This window comes from Suncus etruscus, chromosome 14 (assembly GCF_024139225.1).
Source record: "Suncus etruscus isolate mSunEtr1 chromosome 14, mSunEtr1.pri.cur, whole genome shotgun sequence".
Taxonomy (NCBI): domain Eukaryota; kingdom Metazoa; phylum Chordata; class Mammalia; order Eulipotyphla; family Soricidae; genus Suncus; species Suncus etruscus.
The window spans coordinates 61,446,765-61,468,323 of NC_064861.1; the positions used below are offsets into that span (position 1 = coordinate 61,446,765).

The 21,559-nt window shown below is 48.6% G+C and overlaps 2 protein-coding genes across 3 annotated transcripts; one reads left to right on the plus strand and one right to left on the minus strand.

The window, feature by feature from the left end:
* Positions 1-508: 508 nt before the first annotated feature.
* On the minus strand, positions 509-2,781 carry CIAO2B (cytosolic iron-sulfur assembly component 2B). The gene is made up of 5 exons (XM_049786498.1): positions 2,605-2,781; positions 2,350-2,429; positions 1,762-1,887; positions 1,297-1,342; positions 509-718 (listed from the first exon to the last, which is right to left on the minus strand). Exons 1-5 carry the CDS (start codon positions 2,756-2,758, stop codon positions 621-623), a joined length of 504 nt encoding a protein of 167 aa, XP_049642455.1. The 5' UTR covers positions 2,759-2,781; the 3' UTR covers positions 509-620.
* A 750-nt stretch (positions 2,782-3,531) lies between these two features.
* On the plus strand, positions 3,532-16,993 carry LOC126027378 (cocaine esterase-like). 2 transcript variants are annotated; one of them, XM_049786394.1, is made up of 12 exons: positions 3,532-3,616; positions 10,758-10,962; positions 11,876-12,017; positions 12,526-12,659; positions 12,750-13,005; positions 13,645-13,743; positions 13,939-14,079; positions 14,188-14,271; positions 14,446-14,593; positions 15,171-15,308; positions 16,041-16,113; positions 16,478-16,993. In XM_049786394.1, exons 1-12 carry the CDS (start codon positions 3,541-3,543, stop codon positions 16,662-16,664), a joined length of 1,683 nt encoding a protein of 560 aa, XP_049642351.1. In that variant the 5' UTR covers positions 3,532-3,540; the 3' UTR covers positions 16,665-16,993. The 2 variants fall into 2 exon arrangements, with proteins under 2 accessions (XP_049642351.1, XP_049642350.1); XM_049786393.1 differs by lacking the exon at positions 3,532-3,616 and adding an exon at positions 4,573-4,713.
* The last annotated feature ends 4,566 nt before the right edge of the window (positions 16,994-21,559 follow it).

Genomic DNA, 21,559 nt, shown 5'->3' on the forward strand with positions numbered 1-21,559 from the left:
ACCAAAAAACAACTGTGAATGCCATTTGGAGGAATTTTGTTTTTTGGGGGCCACACTCTGCAGTACTAAGGAGTGTCTACTGGCTCTGTACTTAGAAATCACTCCTGGCAGGGGACCATATGGGATGCTGGGAATTGAACCTGGGTCCATCCAGGTTGGCTGCATGCAAGGCAAATGCTCTATCACTGAGCTATTGCTCCAGCCCCAGGAGAAGTTCTTAAAATGGAGACTGAAGAGAGTATTGGGATTAAGGCATTTGCTTTATAAGATCAACCCCATTTGACCCATGGCCAGCACATACAGATCCTATAGCCCCACCAGAAGTGCTTCCTAACAGTCAGGTGTAAGCCCTGAGCACCACCAGATGTGTACCAACACTTTCCCCCAATTCCAAAAAGTGTTTTAAATGAACTCAGCAACCCAATTTGTATAGGCACAAACTATATACTGCCTCCCCTTAAACTGAATGACCCCACCCAAATAAAAGATTCCATAAAACACTGGGAAATGAATATAAATTAAGGGTTTATTACAAAATAAAAAGTGTTATTTTTTTCAATGTCAGTGATTCAAAAAAGTCAGAACATGTGTCCTGGATGGCGCTGAGGACAAAGGCAAGCTCAGGAACGAGAAGACAGACACTGGTTGACAACCTCTAGCAGATGGGTATTCTCCAGAGCAGCTGCCACCCGCTCCTTATCTGCAAGTTGCTTGTTCACTGTATGAAAAGAAAGGAGGAGAGAAGGGAATGAAAGCCTGGTTTGCCAGACTGCTAGCGCGCCTCACCTTTCAGCCACACATACATACATACCTCTTTCCCAACATTCAATCAGGATGCCTCAATAACCTGAACCCACATCTCTTCACCTTTCTTGGAGACAACCCAAGGTATCTTCATGTCTGTTTTATCTATTATAATGCTTGGGGCAGCCTGAGTCTGTTATGTTTAGAAGAGGAGAGGGATAGGATAAACGAGATGGAGAGATGTCTCCAAAGCTCTCACAGACTTTTCCAAAAAGTCTAGTACCAAAAAAGCTGGAGGGGGAAGAACAGGATTGGCATGGGAGAAAACTAAAAGAGGCTAAGTAGGGCTTTCATACAATACATGAACCTTATCTGGAGCCTGAATGCAGGACTATGAATGGCTTTTGGAGGGGAGAAAGAAGGGGACTCATACATGGACGGGAAAGAACCTAGAAAACACAGGAAACTTGTGATGATCAGTTTCCTTCTAGGCTGCTGCCTCCCTGAGGACTCACCCACCCAGGAGAAGCCTCAGCACTAGGTCACACTTACCTGCATGCTCTGAGGCATGGGTCCCTGGAGTAATGTGAACATCCATCTGGAGGAGACAAGCAGAATCGAGCACTTCGCATCTGCTCCACTATTCTCCATCTCTAGCAAAACCTTCTTAACTAGGTCTCAGACTCTGGTCCTTCCATTACCCAAACCCAAACCCCCATCCCTTTAGCCAATCAATGTTTACCCAGAGGACTACCTATGTCCCCTCCCTGCAACAAACCTCCCTAATGCCTTTCCTATCCTGCTCCTCACTACTGGTCTGCGCTTCCCAGCTCAGGCCTTTACTCTTGCTGTCCCATCTAAGCAGAAGTCCACCTCCCACTTTTGCTGTCTGGAATCCTTCAACCCTCACTGTACTGAACCCTATTCCAACTAGCTCTCTATGTTGCCTCCAGGAGCAGCCACTCATACTTGACTTAAACTTGCCCCAAGCGTAAGAGGGATGCAATCCCAACGTACCTTAAAGCGCTGGGGAAGGGATCTCAGAAGCTTGACTTTGATGGACAGGCCAATCAGAGTGGCCATGCTGCAGTGTGGGATGGTGGGGGTGAATGCCACGGCCACGGTACTCTCTGGGTCACTCACCTGGTTGCAGGGTGAAATGATAAAGAGTCAGGGTTTTCCCAGCTCAGTGCGACCCTGGTTTGTTTGTTTTGTTTTGTTTTGTTTTACAATTTGCTGCTCCAGACAAGTCAGTCCACTGACCGCTTATGACCCCAGTACCCTTATCTATAAAATGGGCACAAAACGGGCCCGGAGAGATAGCACAGCGGCGTTTGCCTTGCAAGCAGCCGATCCAGGACCAAACGTGGTTGGTTCGAATCCCGGTGTCCCATATGGTCCCCCGTGCCTGTCAGGAGCTATTTCTGAGCGGACAGCCAGGAGTAACCCCTGAGTACCGCCGAGTGGGTGTGGCCCAAAAACAAACAAACAAAAAAAAAATGGGCACAATACTCCACTTCCAAAGATCCCGGGGACTTAATTGGGCGCTGGGGGATCATGCACCCCTTAGGGCACAGTGAGGCCTTTTTCTGATTCTAGACTCACCTGAACTCGGACTTGCTCGACGACGTTCAGTTCTTCCAGCGTCAGCGGGTGTTCAGGGTCGTTGATGGAGCGGATCAGATGTGGCCGAGTGAAGGAAAAGGGATCCGATCCGCGCCATCGCCCCGCTGACAACCCTCCAGTCGGGGCCGCCCGGCCTCGAGAGTGACAGTTCCGCCGCCCGCGAGGCCAGCGCTTCATTCCATTCCCCGCCCGGCCCTGCGGTCCCGCCCGCGCCCGCCCGGCAGCGGCGGATATCGAAAATCTCCCGCGCGTCGATGCTGTCCGGAACCTGCTCGTCCTCCTCGCCCGCCGTCACCGGTCGCTCCCCAGAGCGCTCGTAGATCAAGGGGTTGGCGTTCTCTAGGAGGCCGCCGCCCCCCATCCCGCCGCCGCCGCCACCACCCACCATGGCTGGCCGCTGCGGGCGGGCACTTCCGCTTCTCGCAGGGCACGCCGGGAAACCGGAAGGGGCGTGGCGTGGCGACGGCGGCGTGCGAGGGACAAATTTTGCAAATTCCGCTGGCAGGTGCTCCCTGTGAGAGCTGCGGGAAGCACGGGGGCTCTGAGTTCTTGCAAGCCCGGCCCGGGAGACCAGGCTAGTTTCTGGGACACTGAGCTAGTTCCCGAGCTAGTTCCTGGGGTACTGGTCCGAGATTGAGCCTGGCTCTGCAGCCTCCTGCTTTGCTCCTGCAGTGGATGCTCGATACCAATATTTACTTACTTACTTATTTATTTATTTATTTATTTATTTATTTATTTATTTATTTATTTTGGTTTTTGGGTCACACCCGGCAGTGCTCAGGGGTTACCCCTGGCTCCATGCTCAGAAATCGCTCCTGGAAGGTTCCGGGGACCATATGGGATGCCCGGATTCGAACCACAGTTCTTCTGCATGCAAGGCAAACACCTTACCTCCATGCTATCTCTCCGGCCCCTCGATACCAATATTAGGTCTCTTCTGGCACGATTCACTGCCAGTCGAACTGGCAGAGCTGTGCCCTGGGTGGACCCTGGAGTGCCAGTTGAACTTCCCAGGGCCGAGCTGTGCTCTGAGGTGGACCCTGGAGTGCCTGCCGGATCCGAAATGTGCAGACCAGTAGGCTATCTATCCTTCAAAATGTTGGTCAAATGGATAAAAGATCACTACCGTTTGCAGTTCCTTTTAGATAAATGGAACTATCCTGAGCCACCATGTGGCCAATAGATCAGGCTTTGTCTTTGAGCGCCTTGATCTGTGGGATTCTGCTTCTCCTCAACTCAGGCCAGGGTGAGACTCTTGGGCTAAGATGGGTGACTGACCCAGAGAGATAGCACAGCGGCATTTGCCTTGCAAGCAGCCGATCCAGGACCAAAGGTGGTTGGTTCGAATCCTCGTGTCCCATATGGTCCCCCGTGCCTGCCAGGAGCTATTTCTGAGCAGACAGCCAGGAGTAACCCCTGAGCAACGCTGGGTGTGGCCCAAAAACAAACAAACAAAAAAAAAAAGATGGGTGACAGAGAAGAGGGATATATTGGTCAGAGACTGTAATACCTGAGCTGGGGATGGGACATAAGGGTGGGAGCAGGTAAAGGGCTCCAGGAGCCCAAGAGAATTAAAATGATCAGAGCACATACTTTACACACGGAATACCCAGGTTGGTTTCTTGTTACAGTCAGGAGTGGCTCCCCCATACCCTCAATCACCTAACAGTCCAAGCATTACTGGGTATGAATCCAAAATCAATAAATGTAAGAAATGCTACCGCCGTTTGTGCATTTTTCCAAGGGACGTGACAAGAGGGTTCTCGGACACCCCATTCCTGGGACTAGGCTGGTAAGGAGTCTAGAAGGCAGAGCCAAGAAACAGTCCTGGAGGGGCAGACACTTCCAGGGTAAAGGATCCTCATTTCCCTGCCTGTCGAGTTCAGGCTGGTCCCTTCACCCTGAACCAATGTTGTCCTGTCTCATATTCAGGAACTCTAGTAGTGCCTCTCCTCTAAGAAATTTTCTGAGGTTCCCCACTCATGCTTCTTTCCAAATGCATGAAGTGCCTGGGACTTTCCAGTGACTGCAGGAGAGAGAGAATTTCCACTTTTGAAGGAAGCCCCAAGGTGCCTGGGCAGAGTGGACTTGAGTCTAATGTGTCTCTAATCTGTGGGATGAGACTCTGATAAATCCACTGTTCATTGCCCAACCCTCCTCTTGTCCCGCCTACTCTGCCCAGTTCAAACTCTAGATTAGGGCTAGGCACTGTCAGATCCAGCTTCCTGGTGCCAAGCAGCGTGGCCACCCTCCTATCCTGAGCCACCATGTGGTCAATTGATCAGGCTTTGTCTTTGAGCACCTTGATCTGTGGGATCCTGCTTCTCCTCAACTCAGGCCAGGGTGAGACTCTTGGGCTAAGATGGGTGACAGAGAAGAGGGATATACTGGTCAGAGGCTGTAATACCTGAGCTGGGGATGGGACATAAGGGTGGGAGCAGGTAAAGAACTCATGTTTCTACACCCTGGAATTTGGACTAACTTGCCGGGTAACCACCTCTCCTTGAAGGATTGTCTGAGGCCATCCATAGATTCAGGAGTGCTCAAGTGGTAAAATTGAGGACTTTTACCTTGTTATAAAACAAGATTCAGCTGAGAAATTTGAAACTCCAACTGTTCGGTGTAACTCTTTGAAGAACTCAGAGGGCTGTAGAAAATGTCAGGAGAGATAGTAGAGTGGGAGGGCACTTGCCATGCACATGGATAACCCAGTTTTTATTCCCAACACCCCTTATGACTTCAGCCCAGAAATGAGGGCATTTTTGGCCAGGTCCCCTTTCCTTTAAGGTAGGGGTAGAAGGGCCTAACCAGCAGATTACCTGACCTGGAAATTCCAGATTGATTGGTCTGGAAGAGGCTCATTCACACTGGGAATTAAACTGAAATCACATTGGGTATTAGGTTTTGGTTTGGTGATTCCAGGTTTGCACAAGTGACTCCTATTATTCCTTTCCTTAAGTTCCTTCCTAGGGTTTGTGGTGGAGCTGGTGGGGCAACAATAATAATCATCATTGATATTGGTCCTGAGTATTATGTCCAGAGCCAGAGGGGTACTAAAGCAATCTCTGAGCCCTGCCCTCCCTGCCCTGTACCAAGAAATCCCAGACAAGTGTATTAACCCTCTCCAAATGCAGCTCTAAAAGCTAAACCCTGAAGCCCAGCAAGAATCTATTGATCTCTCCTCACTCCACGTACCCAGCCCAGGAAGGGTACATCTTGGCCTCCAGTGCAAAGGTGATGGACCTTTGTGGTCTTCAGGATTTAATCAGCAATTTTTTTTAATTTTTATTTTTAATTATGAGAACAAGGGTGCAAAGAAAGAGGACAAGGTAAAGTTACAGTGGAAGGACAATCACCCATAACATAATTCTCAGAAGTCCCCTTGCTGATATCTTTTTTTTTTTTTTTTTTTTGTGGTTTTTGGGTCACACCCGGCAGTGCTCAGGGGTTTATTCCTGGCTCCATGCTCAGAAATTGCTCCTGGCAGGCACGGGGGACCATATGGGACGCCGGGATTCGAACCGATGACCTTCTGCATGAAAGGCAAACGCCTTACCTCCATGCTATCTCTCCGGCCCCCCCTTGCTGATATCTTAACTTTGAAATTTCAGCCAAAGAACATTAAGATAAATAAGACAGAATCCATGTACAATTACTTTGTCCCTCAAGTCCCCAGATTGTAACACATTATAATATTTCTTAACAGTACACATGGCAATCTAAAGCCATAAAACTTACGTAACTCCTTAAACATTACAGGCATAGTATTTTCTTACATTTCCATATCCATGCATATTAGCTTAAGTTAACCTCAAATTTTAAGTGAGTTCTTTTTAAGGATTAGAGTCAAAGGAGCACAGTAAAAATGGTGTTAGAGTGGCAATTGTTGTTTGCATAGGCCCACCAAAATATGAGGGACATGGAAAGAAATAACTTTGGCCTAAGTACAAAGAGACCAGACCCCTGAAGTTTCCTGGCACAAGACCAAGTCTAGGCTCCAGGCAAGCTAGATCGTCCAATCCAAGACATTGTCTGTAGTGCCAACACACTTTTATTTTTCACACAGTCTCTGTTGTTGGTATCATGTTTCTGTATTAAAGATCCTGGAATCTGCATATCTTACATTGAAGTCAGGATGTGGAGCATCCTCTCCTTTCACCTCACAATCAAAGGGCAATGCAGGGAGCCCTGTCCTGTAAGCAGGTCATTGTTGTTGTTAAGTCTTCTCAGTGTTAAGGGAAGTCTCTTTTGAGCAGGTCGAAGTCTGAGCAGTGTAGGTCTTCCTTGGTTAATCAGCAATTTTTAAACCATGTGGGCACCTTGCCTAGGACATCAGGAACACTTATTTGTTTATTTTCGTTGGTTTTTTTCTGGGGGGGGGTCATACCCAGTGGTGCTCAGAGGTTACTCCTGGCTTTACACTCTGGAATCACTCTTGGAGGTGCTCAGAGGGACCATATGAAATACTGGGGATTGAGCTGAAGTCAGCAACGTGCAAGGCAAATGGTCTACCCACTATGCTATGGCTCCAGTCCTGAGGCATCTTGAACTCTTGCACCCTCTCTCCTAAGTGTGGCCATGTCTCCCATTACTCACTTCCCAGTGGCCTGGACACCCATCCCTTCCCCTTGGTCCAAACCTGCCCCAACACTGTACCACCACCATTGCCTTGGAAGGTTACAAGATTCTCGATCTGCTCAGCCTCCTGAGCTCGCCTCTGAAAGCTGTTTTGGACTGAACCCAGCTTCAGAAAGGGAGAACTGAGCAGCCTTCAGTGTGTGTGTGTGTGTGTGTGTGTGTGTGTGTGTGTGTGTGTGTGTGTGTGTGTGTGTGTGTGTGTGTGTGTGAACCCAGCTTCAGAAAGGGAGAACTGAGCAGCCTTCAGAGTGTGTGTGTGTGTGTGTGTGTGTGTGTGTGTGTGTGTGTGTGAACCCAGCTTCAGAAAGGGAGAACTGAGCAGCCTTCAGAGTGTGTGTGTGTGTGTGTGTGTGTGTGTGTGTGTGTGTGTGTGTGTGCCAGTTCCTGAGCACTCAGCTCTAGCTCCTCCCAAGGACCAGATGGGCAGGCACTCTAGGCATGAAAGGAGGTGCTGAGGCTTGGTTTGTCACCTCTGTGGTCACAGACTCCCTTCTTCCTTTGTTTCTTCCTTCCCTTCATCTGCTGGTCAGCTTCCTAACACAAAGGGACCCTAACATTGTTCCTGGCTAGAGTTACCTCCCCCAGAAGGTAGGGTCTTAGGCCATGCTGGTTCTGCTCCAGGCTGCTTTCTTAGACTGTGAGCTTTGTGGAACTAATGCCAGGTCTCAGAGGTCACTAACCTCCCAGCTGACCTGAGAGCTAGGGTTTGGTTTGGCTCCAAGAGGCTGATTTTTTCTTTCTATTAATTTCCTTTTCTTCCACCTTAATGTTTCTTTTGTTTATTTAGTTTTTTGTTTTTGTTTTTGTTTTGTTTTGTTTTGTTTTTGGGCCACACCCGGTGGTGCTCAGGGGTTACTCCTGGCTATCTGCTCAGAAATAGCTCCTGGCAGGCACGGGGGACCATATGGGACACTGGGATTTGAACCAGCCACCTTAGGTCCTGCATCGGCTGCTTGCAAGGCAAACACCACTGTGCTATCTCTCCAGCCCCTTGTTTATTTAGTTTTTATTTTGGCAGTTCTTATTTCAGCTTTACCAGATTCTGCCAAGGCAGAACCTGAACCCCACAGGAGGGCTTGTTAAGGAGGCTGCAGTTAATGAAGATTAGCCCAGCAGGGAAACTCAAACCCTGAGCCTAACTCAACCCTGTGGCACAGAGAGGCAGGGCTGCCCAAGGCCACCCATTCCTAAGGGCAGCCTGTTCCTGTCAGTGGAGAGAAGAGTATAAATAATCCCACATGCCTGTGATCAGCCTCCAACAGTCACCACGACCTGGGCCACCTGCTTTTATCTAAATAACTGTCTGCCTTCTCCCAGGACTTGAAGTTAATACCAGCCACTGGCTCATCTCCAGATTTTCAGTATGTCCTGATCCCATCATGTCTCACTGATGGCCTCCAATGTTCTTTTTTCATATTCCTTTTTGGGGCCATCTCTTTATAACCTACTTTTTTGTTATTAGTTTGCTTTTAGAACCACATCTAGCAGTGTTCAGGGCTTACTACTGGCTCTGTGCTCAGGATCACTCCTGGTAGTACTTAGGGAACCATATGGGACCCTGGGAATCAAACCCAGGTTGGCTATGTGCCAGGCAATCACCCTACCCACTACATTATAGCTCTGGATCCTAACCTACCTTTTTTTAAAAAAACAAACTTTTTTGCTTTACCTTGGATTTATGTTACTGTAAGTATAGCGTCACCCCCCAATATGAATATGAACCTTATCATACCTACCACCAAAAGTCTAGTCTCATCCTGTTCACATGACTGAGAACATGGTTCGAAGGACTTATCACAAAAGAGTAAAGCACAGTTTGTTCTTTTTCACGTAGGAGCCCTGGGGCTGATGTACTTGGGAACCCTGCCCCTTCCCATATGCACCTAGGGGAAAGTGTCCTCTGAGCACTGATGTGGCCCAAACCAAAGTAACCTTTTACCCATTCCACACTCTCTCTCTCTCTCTCTCTCTCTCTCTCTCTCTCTCTCTCTCTCTCTCTCTCTCTCTCTCTCTCTCTCTCTCTCTCTCTCTCCTTTCCCTCTGCTGGCGACCATGTTTCATAGTATCATAGAAATTCTATTTACAGGATATATGTGTGTGTGTGTATGTGTGTGTGTGTTATGCTAGGTATTAAGCCCAGGGTCTTGCCTATGTAATATATCCTCTACCAATGAGCAATATCCCTGGCCCACAGTTCTGCTATTGCCACCTTCACTGGCCCTAAAAAGGACATTCTTGCCTTATCAGGCTCATGTGTTTGATGCTCCTATGCCCAGGCTATGCCCATGCTTATACCCAGTTTGTTTATTTCATTTGTTTATTTATTTTTATTTGATTTGGGGGTCATACCTGGCAGTGCTCTGGAGTTATTCCAGTTCTGTGCTCTGGTGATTCCCAACAGTGCTCGGGTAATGATGCTGGATAGTGAACCCAGAATTCTTGCAGAACTCTGAAGCTGTAAAACATCTCCTTGGACCCCCCCTCCCAACAGTGCTTCATGAAAGCTCAGGATTCAAATAAAGCCCATGCTTTGAGAAAGACACGTGCATTTTTTTTTTCCATTTGGGTGGAGAAATCTCCCAATGGAGCTCAACCCTTCCTGACAATTCCCTGCAAGCACATCACTGTCCTGTCTCTCCGCCCTGTGTTTCTTGAGAACAGGTTTGAGATGAAGGGTATGTCACATACCACTGACCCACAATCCAGGTGGTTCAATATTGTCTCAAAGCTCGCCAAATCAGTTCCACTTTCCCCAGCCTCTGTACATTGACTGCTCTGTTTCTGGATATACCAGTTCCAGAACTTTTCATGTAAATTGGATCATTCCAGCATGTGGTCCTGTTGACTGGTTTATTTAACTTATATTTTAAGGTTTTGTTGTCTGGGGCCACACCTGGGAGTGCTCCGGGGCTACTACCAGCTCAGTATTTGGGTGTTGCTCCTAATGGTTCTGAGGGACTGTGGCGCTGAGGATCAAATCCAACTCCTGCATGCATAGCATGTGCTCTGCCCTTTGAGTGAGCTACTCCTCCAAAACATTGTAAAAGCATTGTAAAAGGTCTATCCATGTGCTAGTACTTCTTTCCATTGCTAAATAATAAATTTATTTTATGATATGTTCTGCCAAAGCAAGCACTGATTCACATTCCTTTATTTATATTGGACACATTTTATTGACTTACTTATCAGCTGGTAGGCACTTGTTTGCTCTGTGTTCACTTAAGAACATCTATAAATTATCCTATTTGTGTATATAGTTTTGTTTGTTTTGGGTCTAAACTCAGTGGTGCTTAGGGATTACTGTGCTCATGGATCACTTCTGGTGGGAACATATGGGATACTGGGATAGAATTCAGGTCAACTCCACTGTACTGTTTCTTGGCCACTTGCCCTGGATTTTCACTTTTCTCCAGAAGGATCTTTCCTCTAGCATTTCTGTTCATCCCTAGAAAGAGCATTTAAAAAAAAAAAAAAGACCTGGTCTGTGCCAGCCCACAGTCCTGCTACAGACTCATGGACCCTGGAAGGAACATTTGCCACATGGAATTCCTTTGTCTGAAACTTGGGAGACTCAGTGGGTGGAATGACGGAGGCTTTGCCCACCCATGGAGGGTTGAGGCATGGGTATCAGGTCCTCATGAGAGGCAGGAGATACATTCAAATATTTGGGGTGAGCTGAGGCTGGGAGGCACGGGCACTCTCACTGCTTCAGGAGGGATAAGCCCTAATGAGCTCTTCTCTATCCATAGGCCAGGACTCTGCCAGCCCCATCCGGACCACACACCTGGGACAGGTGCAGGGAAGATATGTTCATGTGAAGGGCACCAATGTGGGTGTCAACACCTTCCTGGGCCTTCCCTTTGCCAAGCCGCCCCTTGGGTCACTGCGGTTTGCACCCCCTGAGCCCCCTGAAGCATGGAATGGTGTAAGGGATGGGACCTCATTCTCAGCCATGTAAGTAGAGGCCCAGGGAACTCCAGACCCTGGGGTGGTGGGTACTATGAGCTCTGGAACAACCCCAACTGTCATTTCATCTTGAACACCAACAGCAGGTCCAATTCCACCCTGAGTCTGGTGGAGCCCACATGTGCTTTACAAATGAGTACATGGAGTATCAGTGGGATTAGATTCAGACCCCAAAGATCCCCCACCCTTAAACATACTGACTCCTTAAGAGGAAGCTCCTCAAGGGTTCTCCATCCTGGGTGGGGGGAAGTGCCCAGAATCCAGCTGCATACGCTGCAAGTCCATGGGGAGTGGGGACCCCAGGTCCAAATGACAGAGCCAAGGACCCTGACCAAGGGGCCTGTGTGCAGTGTTCAGGGCCTAGAGCCCGGAAGTAATGACTCCCTGAGAATCTGAGCATAGGGCACCTCTGCCCCCAAGAAATGAGCTTCATTTATTCCAGCAGCTTATGTCCCTGGCCTAACTGGGTACCAGGACACAGTGTCAGAACATACAAACATCAGTATTCTCACAAAGATCCCCACACCCCAAAGGTAAGATTTCCCTCAAGTATGGGGCAGAGAGATAGTACAGTGAGTAGGATATTTGCCTTTTATGTGGCTGACCCAGGTTCAATCTCTGGAACCCAATATGGTCCTCCAAGCACCACCAGGAGTGATCCCTGAACACTGAGCTAGGATTAAGGCCTGAACATTGGGTGTAAACCAAAAACACAAAGAAAAAATAAAGATTACTCTCAGGCCCTCCTCATCTTGAGGCTCTCTGGAACATTTTTTTTTCCAACTTCCCCAGAGTCTGGTGGGGAGAGATTCTAGGGATGGCTCTGTGTAATGGGGTGCTGAAGAGAGAAGTTTTGGGAGGGTGAAGAATCCCAGGCCTGACTGCTGGCCATGGCCAACAGCTGTCTACAGAACACGGCTGAAGTGAATGGAATAATCTACATGCTGCTGAATCTGACCCTGTCCCCAGCCAACATGTCTGAAGACTGCTTGTACCTCAATGTCTATGCTCCTGCCCATGCCCGTGAAGACGCCAATCTGCCAGTGAGTCCAGGTCGCAGTGGCAGGGGCATGCAAGGACAGTTCTGTCAGGACAAGATGAGCTGCAGTGTGGACTTTGTGGGCCCAAAGTGGAAGGGCTGGAAACCCAAGTTGTTCCCAGAGGCTAGAAATAGGCCCTCAGATGAAACTCCTCCAATTCAGGCCCAGGAAACTATATCCATGGGTCATTGCTTGGGCCCATAAGAATGGCGATTCCTCAGGGATAAAGTGTCACCTCTGGAAGGTATTGGAAGAAGCAGCACCAGGCTTTGGTACCCAGGGCAGGCACCAACATAGGTGTGTGTGTGGCGGGTGTGTGTGTGTGTGTGTGTGTGTGTGTGTGTGTGTGTGTGTGTGTGTGTGCGCGCGCGCGCGCACGCTGATTTTTCTGCTAGAACTCATGTCAGCCCATCCCTAACAACACCCTCTGTTTTGCCAATATTCTGTATGATGAAACAAAGAGCTGTTCTTTGTGCTGGAGGGACAGTGTGTCTGCCTCGGTTTCCTCCAGGTAATGGTGTGGATCCATGGTGGGGGCCTGGTGATGGGCACGGCCTCTGTATACGATGGCTCTGCGCTGGCGGCCTTTGAGGATGTAGTGGTGGTGACAGTCCAGTATCGCCTGGGCATTCTGGGCTTCTTCAGGTGAGCCAGCAGGCAGGGGGAAGGGGACAGGATCAATCGACCTAGGTTACAGACTTCCTGTAACCCCCTTTCCTGTTACCTACCTCTCAGCACTGGAGACAGACATGCCACTGGAAACTGGGGCTTCTTGGACCAAGTGGCTGCGCTGCGCTGGGTCCAGCAGAATATTGCCAGCTTTGGGGGTGACCCAGACCGCGTCACCATTTTTGGCTCATCTGCGGGTGCCGTCAGTGTGTCCACACACGTGATTTCCCCATTGTCCCAAGGACTCTTCCACAGGGCCATCATGGAAAGTGGGGTGGTCCAGTTGCCTTTCCTCATCACCAACATGTCTGAAGTGTTCAGGGTAAGTGTCCTTGCCCAAGGTGGTCCTGCCCCCATCCCCATGCGCACACACACACACACACACACACACAAAACCTCCTGCCTTTTGCATCCTCCACCACAATCTCTTAAACCTCCAAGGCATCAGCCAGATATGTAGCACAGAGAGTAAGGTACTTGCCTTGCATGCAACTAACCTGAGTTTGATCCCGAACATCTCATGGACCCCTGAGTACATCCAGAAGTAATTCCTGAGCATAGAGCCAGAAGTAGCACCTTAGAACCCACAGCTATGGCCCAAAACCAAAAAAAATAAAAACCTACATGACTCCAGGGTGATGAGATCTCCTTGCCAAGAGCCTAAAGACCTGCAGCTGATGGAGACTATGGAGGGGTTCAGGGGTGAGAAACTCAGACTCTGCCTTCATAGAGACCCACTAGGCTCTGTGGTCTAAAAAAAACTGTCCCCGTCTCTGTAAGGACTGGCTGAATAGTTGAAATCTCCTAAACACTGGGGAGTCAGCCCCTCTGGTTGAGACCCCTAAACATTGGGGAATCAGATCCGCAGGAACCCAGGGGCAGACCAAGACCCAGCAGAAGCCTTGGGCAAACTCTCCTTTGCCATAGCTCAAAGCTAATCCAGCCCCTGACATCTCTGCAGAAGGTGGTCGAGCGTTCTGGATGCGGCCAGGGGGACTCTGAGGCCCTGCTGCAGTGCCTTCGAGGCAAGAACAAGGAGGAGATGCTGGCCATTAACGAGGTCAGATGGAGCCTGAAAGGTGGGGGCACATAACCCTGGGTTCAGGGCTCAGTCTCTGGGCCTAGGGAGCCCCTCCTTCCTCCTCCGGGGGAAGCTGAGAGTGGGTCACACTGCTAGGTGTGCTGCCTCCTGGGAAGGGTGTGAGGGGCTGGGCATGAGCCAAGAAAGGGTGGCTTGACCCTGAGTGCCCCTCAGCCCTTTCAGATCATCTCTGGTGTGGTGGACAGCATCTTCCTGCCCAGGCACCCACAGGATCTGCTGATGGCAGCCGATTTCCGGCCTGTCCCCAGCATCATTGGCGTCAACAATGATGAATATGGCTGGCTCATCTCCAAGGTGAGGCCCCTCAGCTCAGCACCCCAGATTGGAGGCCATTTGTGACTTCCAGATTTATAGTACCAAACTCTTCCCCACCCTAACTCGAGACAACCCTCACCCCTGCAGAGCATGAATATTTTTAACGTACAAGCAAAGGCAATGGACAGAGAGACCATGAGGTGGATTTTGCAAGAAACCACTGCCAAGTTGGTGAGGCTCTGGGACCTTCCCCAATGGGCAGGGTGAGCCTCTCTGCCTGGCAGGGTCCCCCTAGCAAAGGCTGTGGGGTATGGGAGGGGATCCTTTGGCATGATCCATCCCAGAACCCACTTGCCCCACTGCTCCCCTTCCCTGCTGCTGCCCAAATTGACTCTCCCCATCTAGTTTCTGATGCCTCCTGAGATCAGTGACCTATTGATGGAGGAATACATGGGGGACAGCGAGGACCCCCAAACCCTCCAAGCCCAGTTCCGGGAGATGATGGCAGACTTCATCTTTGTCATCCCTGCGCTCCAAGTGGCAAATTTCCAGAGTGAGTACTTGAGTAGTTATGACCCAATTGGCAGAGGGACAGCTTAGGGCTATTGGTGCCAGTTCTACAGATCTAGGTCTTTCCCAGTCTATTGATCCATGGATGCCAGGGACTGGTTGTTCCATTGGGTTACTTAGTCCTCAGAACTTGTCTAAGAAATATTTACTGAGTCAGTGACCTCCATCCACCTTTGCCCAAGACCACATAGTCAGGCCATTCCAAGGCTGTGAGGGGTCCCTTAATCCCTGGTTTCAGCCAATCTTCCTTGACCCAATACCTAAATTTCTTTTTTTTTGGTTTTTGGGTCACACCCAGCAGTGCTCAGGGGTTACTCCTGGCTGTCTGCTCAGAAATAGCTCCTGGCAGGCATGGGGGACCATGTGGGATGCCGGGATTCAAACCAACCACCTTAGGTTCTGGATCGTCTGCTTGCAAGGCAAACACCGCTGTGCTATCTCTCCAGGCCCCCAATACCTAAATTTCAAGCAACTTTTCACCTCTTTGCTGGTGTGTAGGCAGGAAGGCTACAGGAGAGGGGCTGCCACATCACAGTCTATCTCCACTTCCCCTATCCCAGGTCCCCTCGCTCCAGTTTATTTCTATGAGTTTCAGCACCGGTCCAGGTTCCTCAAGGACAAAATGCCACCATACGTCAAGGCAGACCATGGCAATGAAGTTATCTTTGTCTTTGGGATCTTTGCCTGGATCAACCACGGTGAGTCTTCCTAAGCAGGGGCCCTCATTTCTAGGCAGGTTTTTAAACATGGTTGAATGCCCTCTGGGTGCAGATGAGGACCCTGGAACACAGACAGAAGATAGCTTAGGTGTCTGGGATTGTCCACCTAGAAAGGTTGAGCCAAACGTGCATCCTTATATTGGACAGGAAGGTACCTCTGCACCCTTGTCGCTCCCATGCCCCCAATAACTTGCTGGTCCAAAGGGGGACTGTGTTATGGGATGTTCCAAGGTGGACATGTTCCAAGACAGCATATGTGCTTCTCAAATGCTTTAACAGTCTGAAGGAAAAATTGGGTGTAAGGAGAGACAGATAGGACAAAGGTTCATGCACTTGCCTTGCACACAGCTAAACTTGGCTCAATCTGTAACATTGTATATGGTCCCCTGAGCATCACCAGGAGTAATCCTGGTGATTACCAGTAATAATCACCACAGAACCAGTAATAGCCCCTGAGCATTATGGCTTTGGCCAAATACCATCTTACTCTACTCCCTGCCACCAAAGAAGGAAGAATGGAACGCTGGGATAGAAATGAGCCTAGTATTGGGTCAGTAGTGGGTGAGAGGGCCAGGAAGTCAGTACCAGCCAGCCTAGGTAGGGCCCAGAAAGAATTACATTGTGAAGAGAATGTGGAATGAGGCTTGAATAGGAGGAGGCTTGCCCTATGGGGCAGGTGCTGAGGGTCCCCTGTCCTCTTGCTCTATGTAGCTGAACTCACGGAGGAGGAGGTGCTGCTGAGCAGGACCATGATGAAGTACTGGGCCAACTTTGCTAGAAATGGGTGAGATATCACAGCTGAGTCCCCCAGGACTCCCTCCATCAGTGGTGATCTGGGAATGCCTCCAGCTCTGAGACCCAGATGGACAGAAGGATTGAACCCTGGGCTGATCGCCTGGTGACCAGCATGCAGGGTCTCTGCAGTAGCCAGGTCTCCCTCACACAGGGGGACAAAATAGCCCCTGCTGATCAAGACATCCCTGCAGAAGGGGATTTCTGCATCTGGAAATCTGTACCCCAGGCCCCTGGCTCCCCATGTCTCCCTGGTTAGGTTAACTGCTTTGCCCAAGTCCATTTGGGGAGCTCAGGTATGGGTTGCCTCCAGCTCAGAATGATCCTCACATGGCTGTCCTGGCACTTGTCTGCAGGCACCCCAACAGTGAAGAACTGCTCCCCTGGCCCAAGGTGGACCATGAGAAGCAGTACCTGCAACTGAACCTGCAGCCAGAAGTGGGCCAGGCTCTGAAAGCATCACGGTACCATTTCTGGACAGAGACTGTACCACAGAAGATCCAAAAGCTTGAACAAAACAAGGACAGTCGCATGGAGCTGTAGTGCTCCATGTCTGGGCAGGCCACAGGGAGCCTGAGAGCAGGGTATGGGGGGCTTCCCATGTGTCCCATTGCTTCATGAGGTCCTTCTCTGAAGCCGAGACTGGAAAAACTTCAGTGCATGTGACCCTTTCTCAGCACCCTATTGGGCCCTTCCTCAGGTCTGCCATCAGCCCACATCTCACTGTCCTCACTCACCCTGGGTCTTCCCTGTCTTGAAGGAAAGTGCTTTAGGGAATGTTATCTGTGCCTGACTCTTGGCAAACCCCCCATGCATTCATATCTATAAGTGCCTTAATAAAAAGCTTTGACCACTGGCAACATTCAAGTTATGACCTACTGTCTGGAGATTTTAAATATCATTTATCATTGGTAGTTTTCTGAGAGGAGGAGAGTTCAGATCACACCCAGCATTTGCAGGGGCTCTGTGATCTGGTGGTGCTCAGGTGCAGGATTAACCGAATGTCATTCTCACTCAGTATACACCTTGTTACTCATTGGTTGGAAACATCTTTGACTTTAGTACCTTGGATTGGTGTTTAAACCATTTCATCTCCACCTCCATGTGTGGTCTTATTTTTCCAAATAAATACCCAGGGTCTCAGGAAAACACTCTGGTATTTCCAGACTTCCTCCACAGAGCTGTCTGCTTCTTAGGAATGGAAGGCTCATGTGTTGGAATTCCTGAACTCATTTCACCCTCCTTAGTGTATGTATGTGGATTATTTCCTACAGTGATGTTTGCTTCCAGACCTGCATCTCTCCAGTGTCCTGACTTTGGAATTTGAGGCCAGGTTTAACACTCAGGAAGCCATACATGGTACCAGGGATCAAATGAGATTGGCAGTACACAAGGCAAGGGTCTGACCCACTGTACTATCTCTCTGGACCCATCCACTGACTTATCAGTGTCTTTTAGAAGGGATTGACCTTTTGGTGAGAAGCAGACAGGGCTTAGCCCTGGGTCTGGGAACCTGGATCTGTGTGAAGTGATCAGGACAAGCCATCTCTTTTCTGTCACCTGCCTCCTGGAGTTTCCTTTAATCCTCAGAGGTTCTGTGTACTCAGTAGAACTGAAACTCCACCACATCCATGAAGTCGTGAACTTTGGGGGCCTCCTGAATGTGGGCATTAGGACAGATCCAGGCCTTTCTAGAATGAACTCTTGATTCTAGATCCCAAAGGCTTTGGCAACCAAAGAGATCCTTTCTCACTTTTGGGGACACCTTCCCATCTCCCTCTAGTTCCCCTCTCTGCTGTGTAGACCCCTAACTCACTCTGGGTGTTCACATGATTCATTTTCCTACTTGCCTCTTGGTTCTCCCCAAACTTTTCCTGACCCTCCCTGCTCTATTTTTCCTTCCCCTTTCCCTAAAGAAATCTCTCTTCCATGGGTCACAGAGAGAGCACAGTGGTAGGTCATTTGCCTTGCATGCGGCCAACCCAGGACAGACCTGGATTCAATTTCAGCATCCCACACGGTCCCCAGGGCCTACCAGGAGTCATTTCTGAGTGCAGAGCCAGGAGTAACCCCTGAGCGCTGCCAATCCCATTCACAATAGCTCCACAGAAATTCAAATATTAGGCCAGAGAAATAGCGTAAAGGTAGGGCATTTGCCTTGCATGCAGAAGGATGGTGGTTCGAATCCCGGCATCCCATACAGTCCCCCAAGCTTGCCAGCAGTGATTTCTGAGTGTAGAGCCAGGAGTAATTCCTGAGTGTTGCTGGGTGTGATCCAAAAACCAAAAAAGAAGAAGAAGAAGAAGAAGAAGAAGAAGAAAGAAAGAAAGAAAGAAAGAAAGAAAGAAAGAAAGAAAGAAAGAAAGAAAGAAAGAAAGAAAGAAAGAAAGAAAGAAAGAAAGAAAGAAAGAAAGAAAGAAGAAAGAAAGAAAGAAAGAAAGAAAGAAAGAAAGAAAGAAAGAAAGAAAGAAAGAAAGAAAGAAAGAAAGAAAGAAAGAAAAGAAAGAAAGAAAGGAAAGAAAGAAAGAAAGGAAAGAAAGAAAGAAAGAAAGAAAGAAAGAAAGAAAGAAAGAAAGAAAGAAAGAAAGAAAGAAAGAAAGAAGAAAGAAAGAAAGAAAGAAAGAAAGAAAGAAAGAAAGAAAGAAAGAAAGAAAGAAAGAAAGAAAGAAAGAAAGAAAGAAAGAAAGAAAGAAAGAAAGAAAGAAAGAAAGAAAGAAAGAAAGAAAGAAAGAAAGAAAGAAAGAAAGAAAGAAAGAAAGAAAGAAAGAAAGAAAGAAAGAAAGAAAGAAAGAAAGAAAGAAAGAAAGAAAGAAAGAAAGAAAGAAAGAAAGAAAGAAAGAAAGAAAGAAAGAAAGAAAGAAAGAAAGAAGAGGGCCCGGAGAGATAGCACAGCGGCGTTTGCCTTGCAAGCAGCCGATCCAGGACCAAAGGTGGTTGGTTCGAATCCCGGTGTCCCATATGGTCCCCCGTGCCTGCCAGGAGCTATTTCTGAGCAGACAGCTAGGAGTAACCCCTGAGCACCGCCGGGTGTGGCCCAAAAACCAAAAAAAAAAAAAAAAGAAAGAAAGAAGAAAGAAAGAAAGAAGGAAGGAAGGAAGGAAGGAAGGAAGGAAGGAAGGAAGGAAGGAAGGAAGGAAGGAAGGAAGGAAGGAAGGAAGGGAAAATAAAGGAAAGAAATCAAATACCTGGAAGTCAATTTAAGAAGTGAAGGAACGGGGCCGGGAAGGTGGCGCTAGAGGTAAGGTGTCTGCCTTGCAAGCGCTAGCGTAGGATGGACTTCAGTTCGATCCCCCGGTGTCCCATATGGTCCCCCAAGCCAGGGGAGATTTCTTTTTTTTTTTTTTTTTTTTTTTTTTTTTTTTTTTTGGTTTTTGGGCCACACCCTGTGACGCTCAGGGGTTACTCCTGGCTATGCGCTCAGAAGTTGCTCCTGGCTTCTTGGGGGACCATATGGGACGCCGGGGGATCGAACCGCGGTCCGTCCTAGGCTAGCGCAGGCAAGGCAGGCACCTTACCTCCAGCGCCACCGCCCGGCCCCAGGGGAGATTTCTGAGCGCATAGCCAGGAGTAACCTCTGAGTGTCAAACGGGTGTGGCCCAAAAACCAAAAAAAAAAAAAAGAAGTGAAGGACCAGGGGCCGGAGAGATAGCACAGCAGCAAGGTGTTTGTCTTGCATGCAGAAGAATGGTGGTTCGAATCCTGGCATCCCATATGGTCCCTCGAGCCTACTGGGGGTGATTTCTGAGCATAGAACCAGGAGGTAGCCCCTGAGTGCTGCTGGGTGTGACCCCTCCCCCCCAAAAAAAGAAGTGAAGAACCTATACAAAGAAAACTATAAAACATTGCTTCAAGAAATGCTAATAAAGTTGGAGAAATAATTTGAAGACTGTGGAATAAACTATGAACTCTGTTAATGGTAGTTGAGATTTTATTTTTTTAAACTATAGTATAGCAGTACATTGTGCACTATATCGCTAAAGTTCTATTCTTTCTTGTAAAAAAAAAACAAATATGTATTGTGAAACACCTGGAAAAAAGCCTTTTTTTTTTTTTTTTTTGGTTTTTGGGCCACACCCTGTGACGCTCAGGGGTTACTCCTGGCTATGCGCTCAGAAGTTGCTCCTGGCTTCTTGGGGGACCATATGGGACGCCGGGGGATCGAACCGAGGTCCGTCCTAGGCTAGCGCAGGCAAGGCAGGCACCTTACCTCCAGCGCCACCGCCCGGCCCCAAAAAAGCCATTCTTAAGAAAAGTGAACTACATGCCTGTTTTATTAATTTGTTTTTCATAGGATTATTTTCATATGTTTTGCCAAATACTTCCTAAGCTGAGGTTTTTTTTCTTTTTCCTTTCTTTTCTTTTGGAGGGGAGCACACTCGGTAATGCTTTTGGCTATGCACTCAGAAATCGCCCTGGCTTTGGGGACCATATGGGACTTTAGGGGACCGAACCGTGGTCCGTCCTAGGCTAGCGTGCACAAGGCGGACGGACGCCTTACACCCTGCACCACCGCTCCGGCCCATTTTTTTCTTTTCTTTTTAAGAGAATCAGTAAGAAAGATAGTACTTGTCTCTCTCAGCTCTCAGAACGATTTTTTTTTTTTTTTTAGTTTTTGGGTCACACCCGACATTGCTCAGGGGTTACTCCTGGCTGTCTGCTCAGAAATAGCTCCTGGCAGGCACGGGGGACCATATGGGACACCGGGATTCGAACCAACCACCTTTGGTCCTGGATCAGCTGCTTGCCAGGCAAACACCGCTGTGCTATCTCTCCGGGCCCTCAGCTCTCAGAACTATTAAGTGTATTTTTTTTTCTAGCTGCTTGTACCATTTTATGGTTTTTGCTTTCTTGTTTGTTTGTTTTGTTTTGTTTTGGGGCCACGCCCATTTGATACTCAGGGGTTACTCCTGGCTAAGCACTCAGCTATTGCCCCTGGGTTGGGGGGGGACCATATGGGACGCCGGGGGATCAAACCGCGGTCCTTCCTTGGCTAGCACTTGCAAGGCAGACACCTTACCTCTAGCGCCACCTCGCCAGCCCCCATTTTATGATTTTTATTGTAGAATTATGCTTTGGATTGTGAAGCTTCCTTGATAACACTACAAATGCAATCAAAACTTCTTCGTCTTAGAAATTGTAATGTAAATTTGGTTGAACTAGAGAATTTGTGCCTGGGCTGACTAATGCCTAGGTAAATCATGTTAAATGTAGGAGGTGGGTTTTTACACTTTCAGAGAGTTGGTGAGATTGAACTTGCCTTTACATAACTTTTTAACTCAAGCAATGGGCAGCAGATGCACCTCCCAGTTTTAAAGAAGGGAGGGGGGGAGCCTGATCCAGTAGAACCTTTTCCAGTCTATCCTGCTCCAGTGTTGCTCTGGGAGCCGTTGTCCATCAGCCAAGTTTGAGAAGAGAGGTTTTCTTTTCTTTCTTTCTTT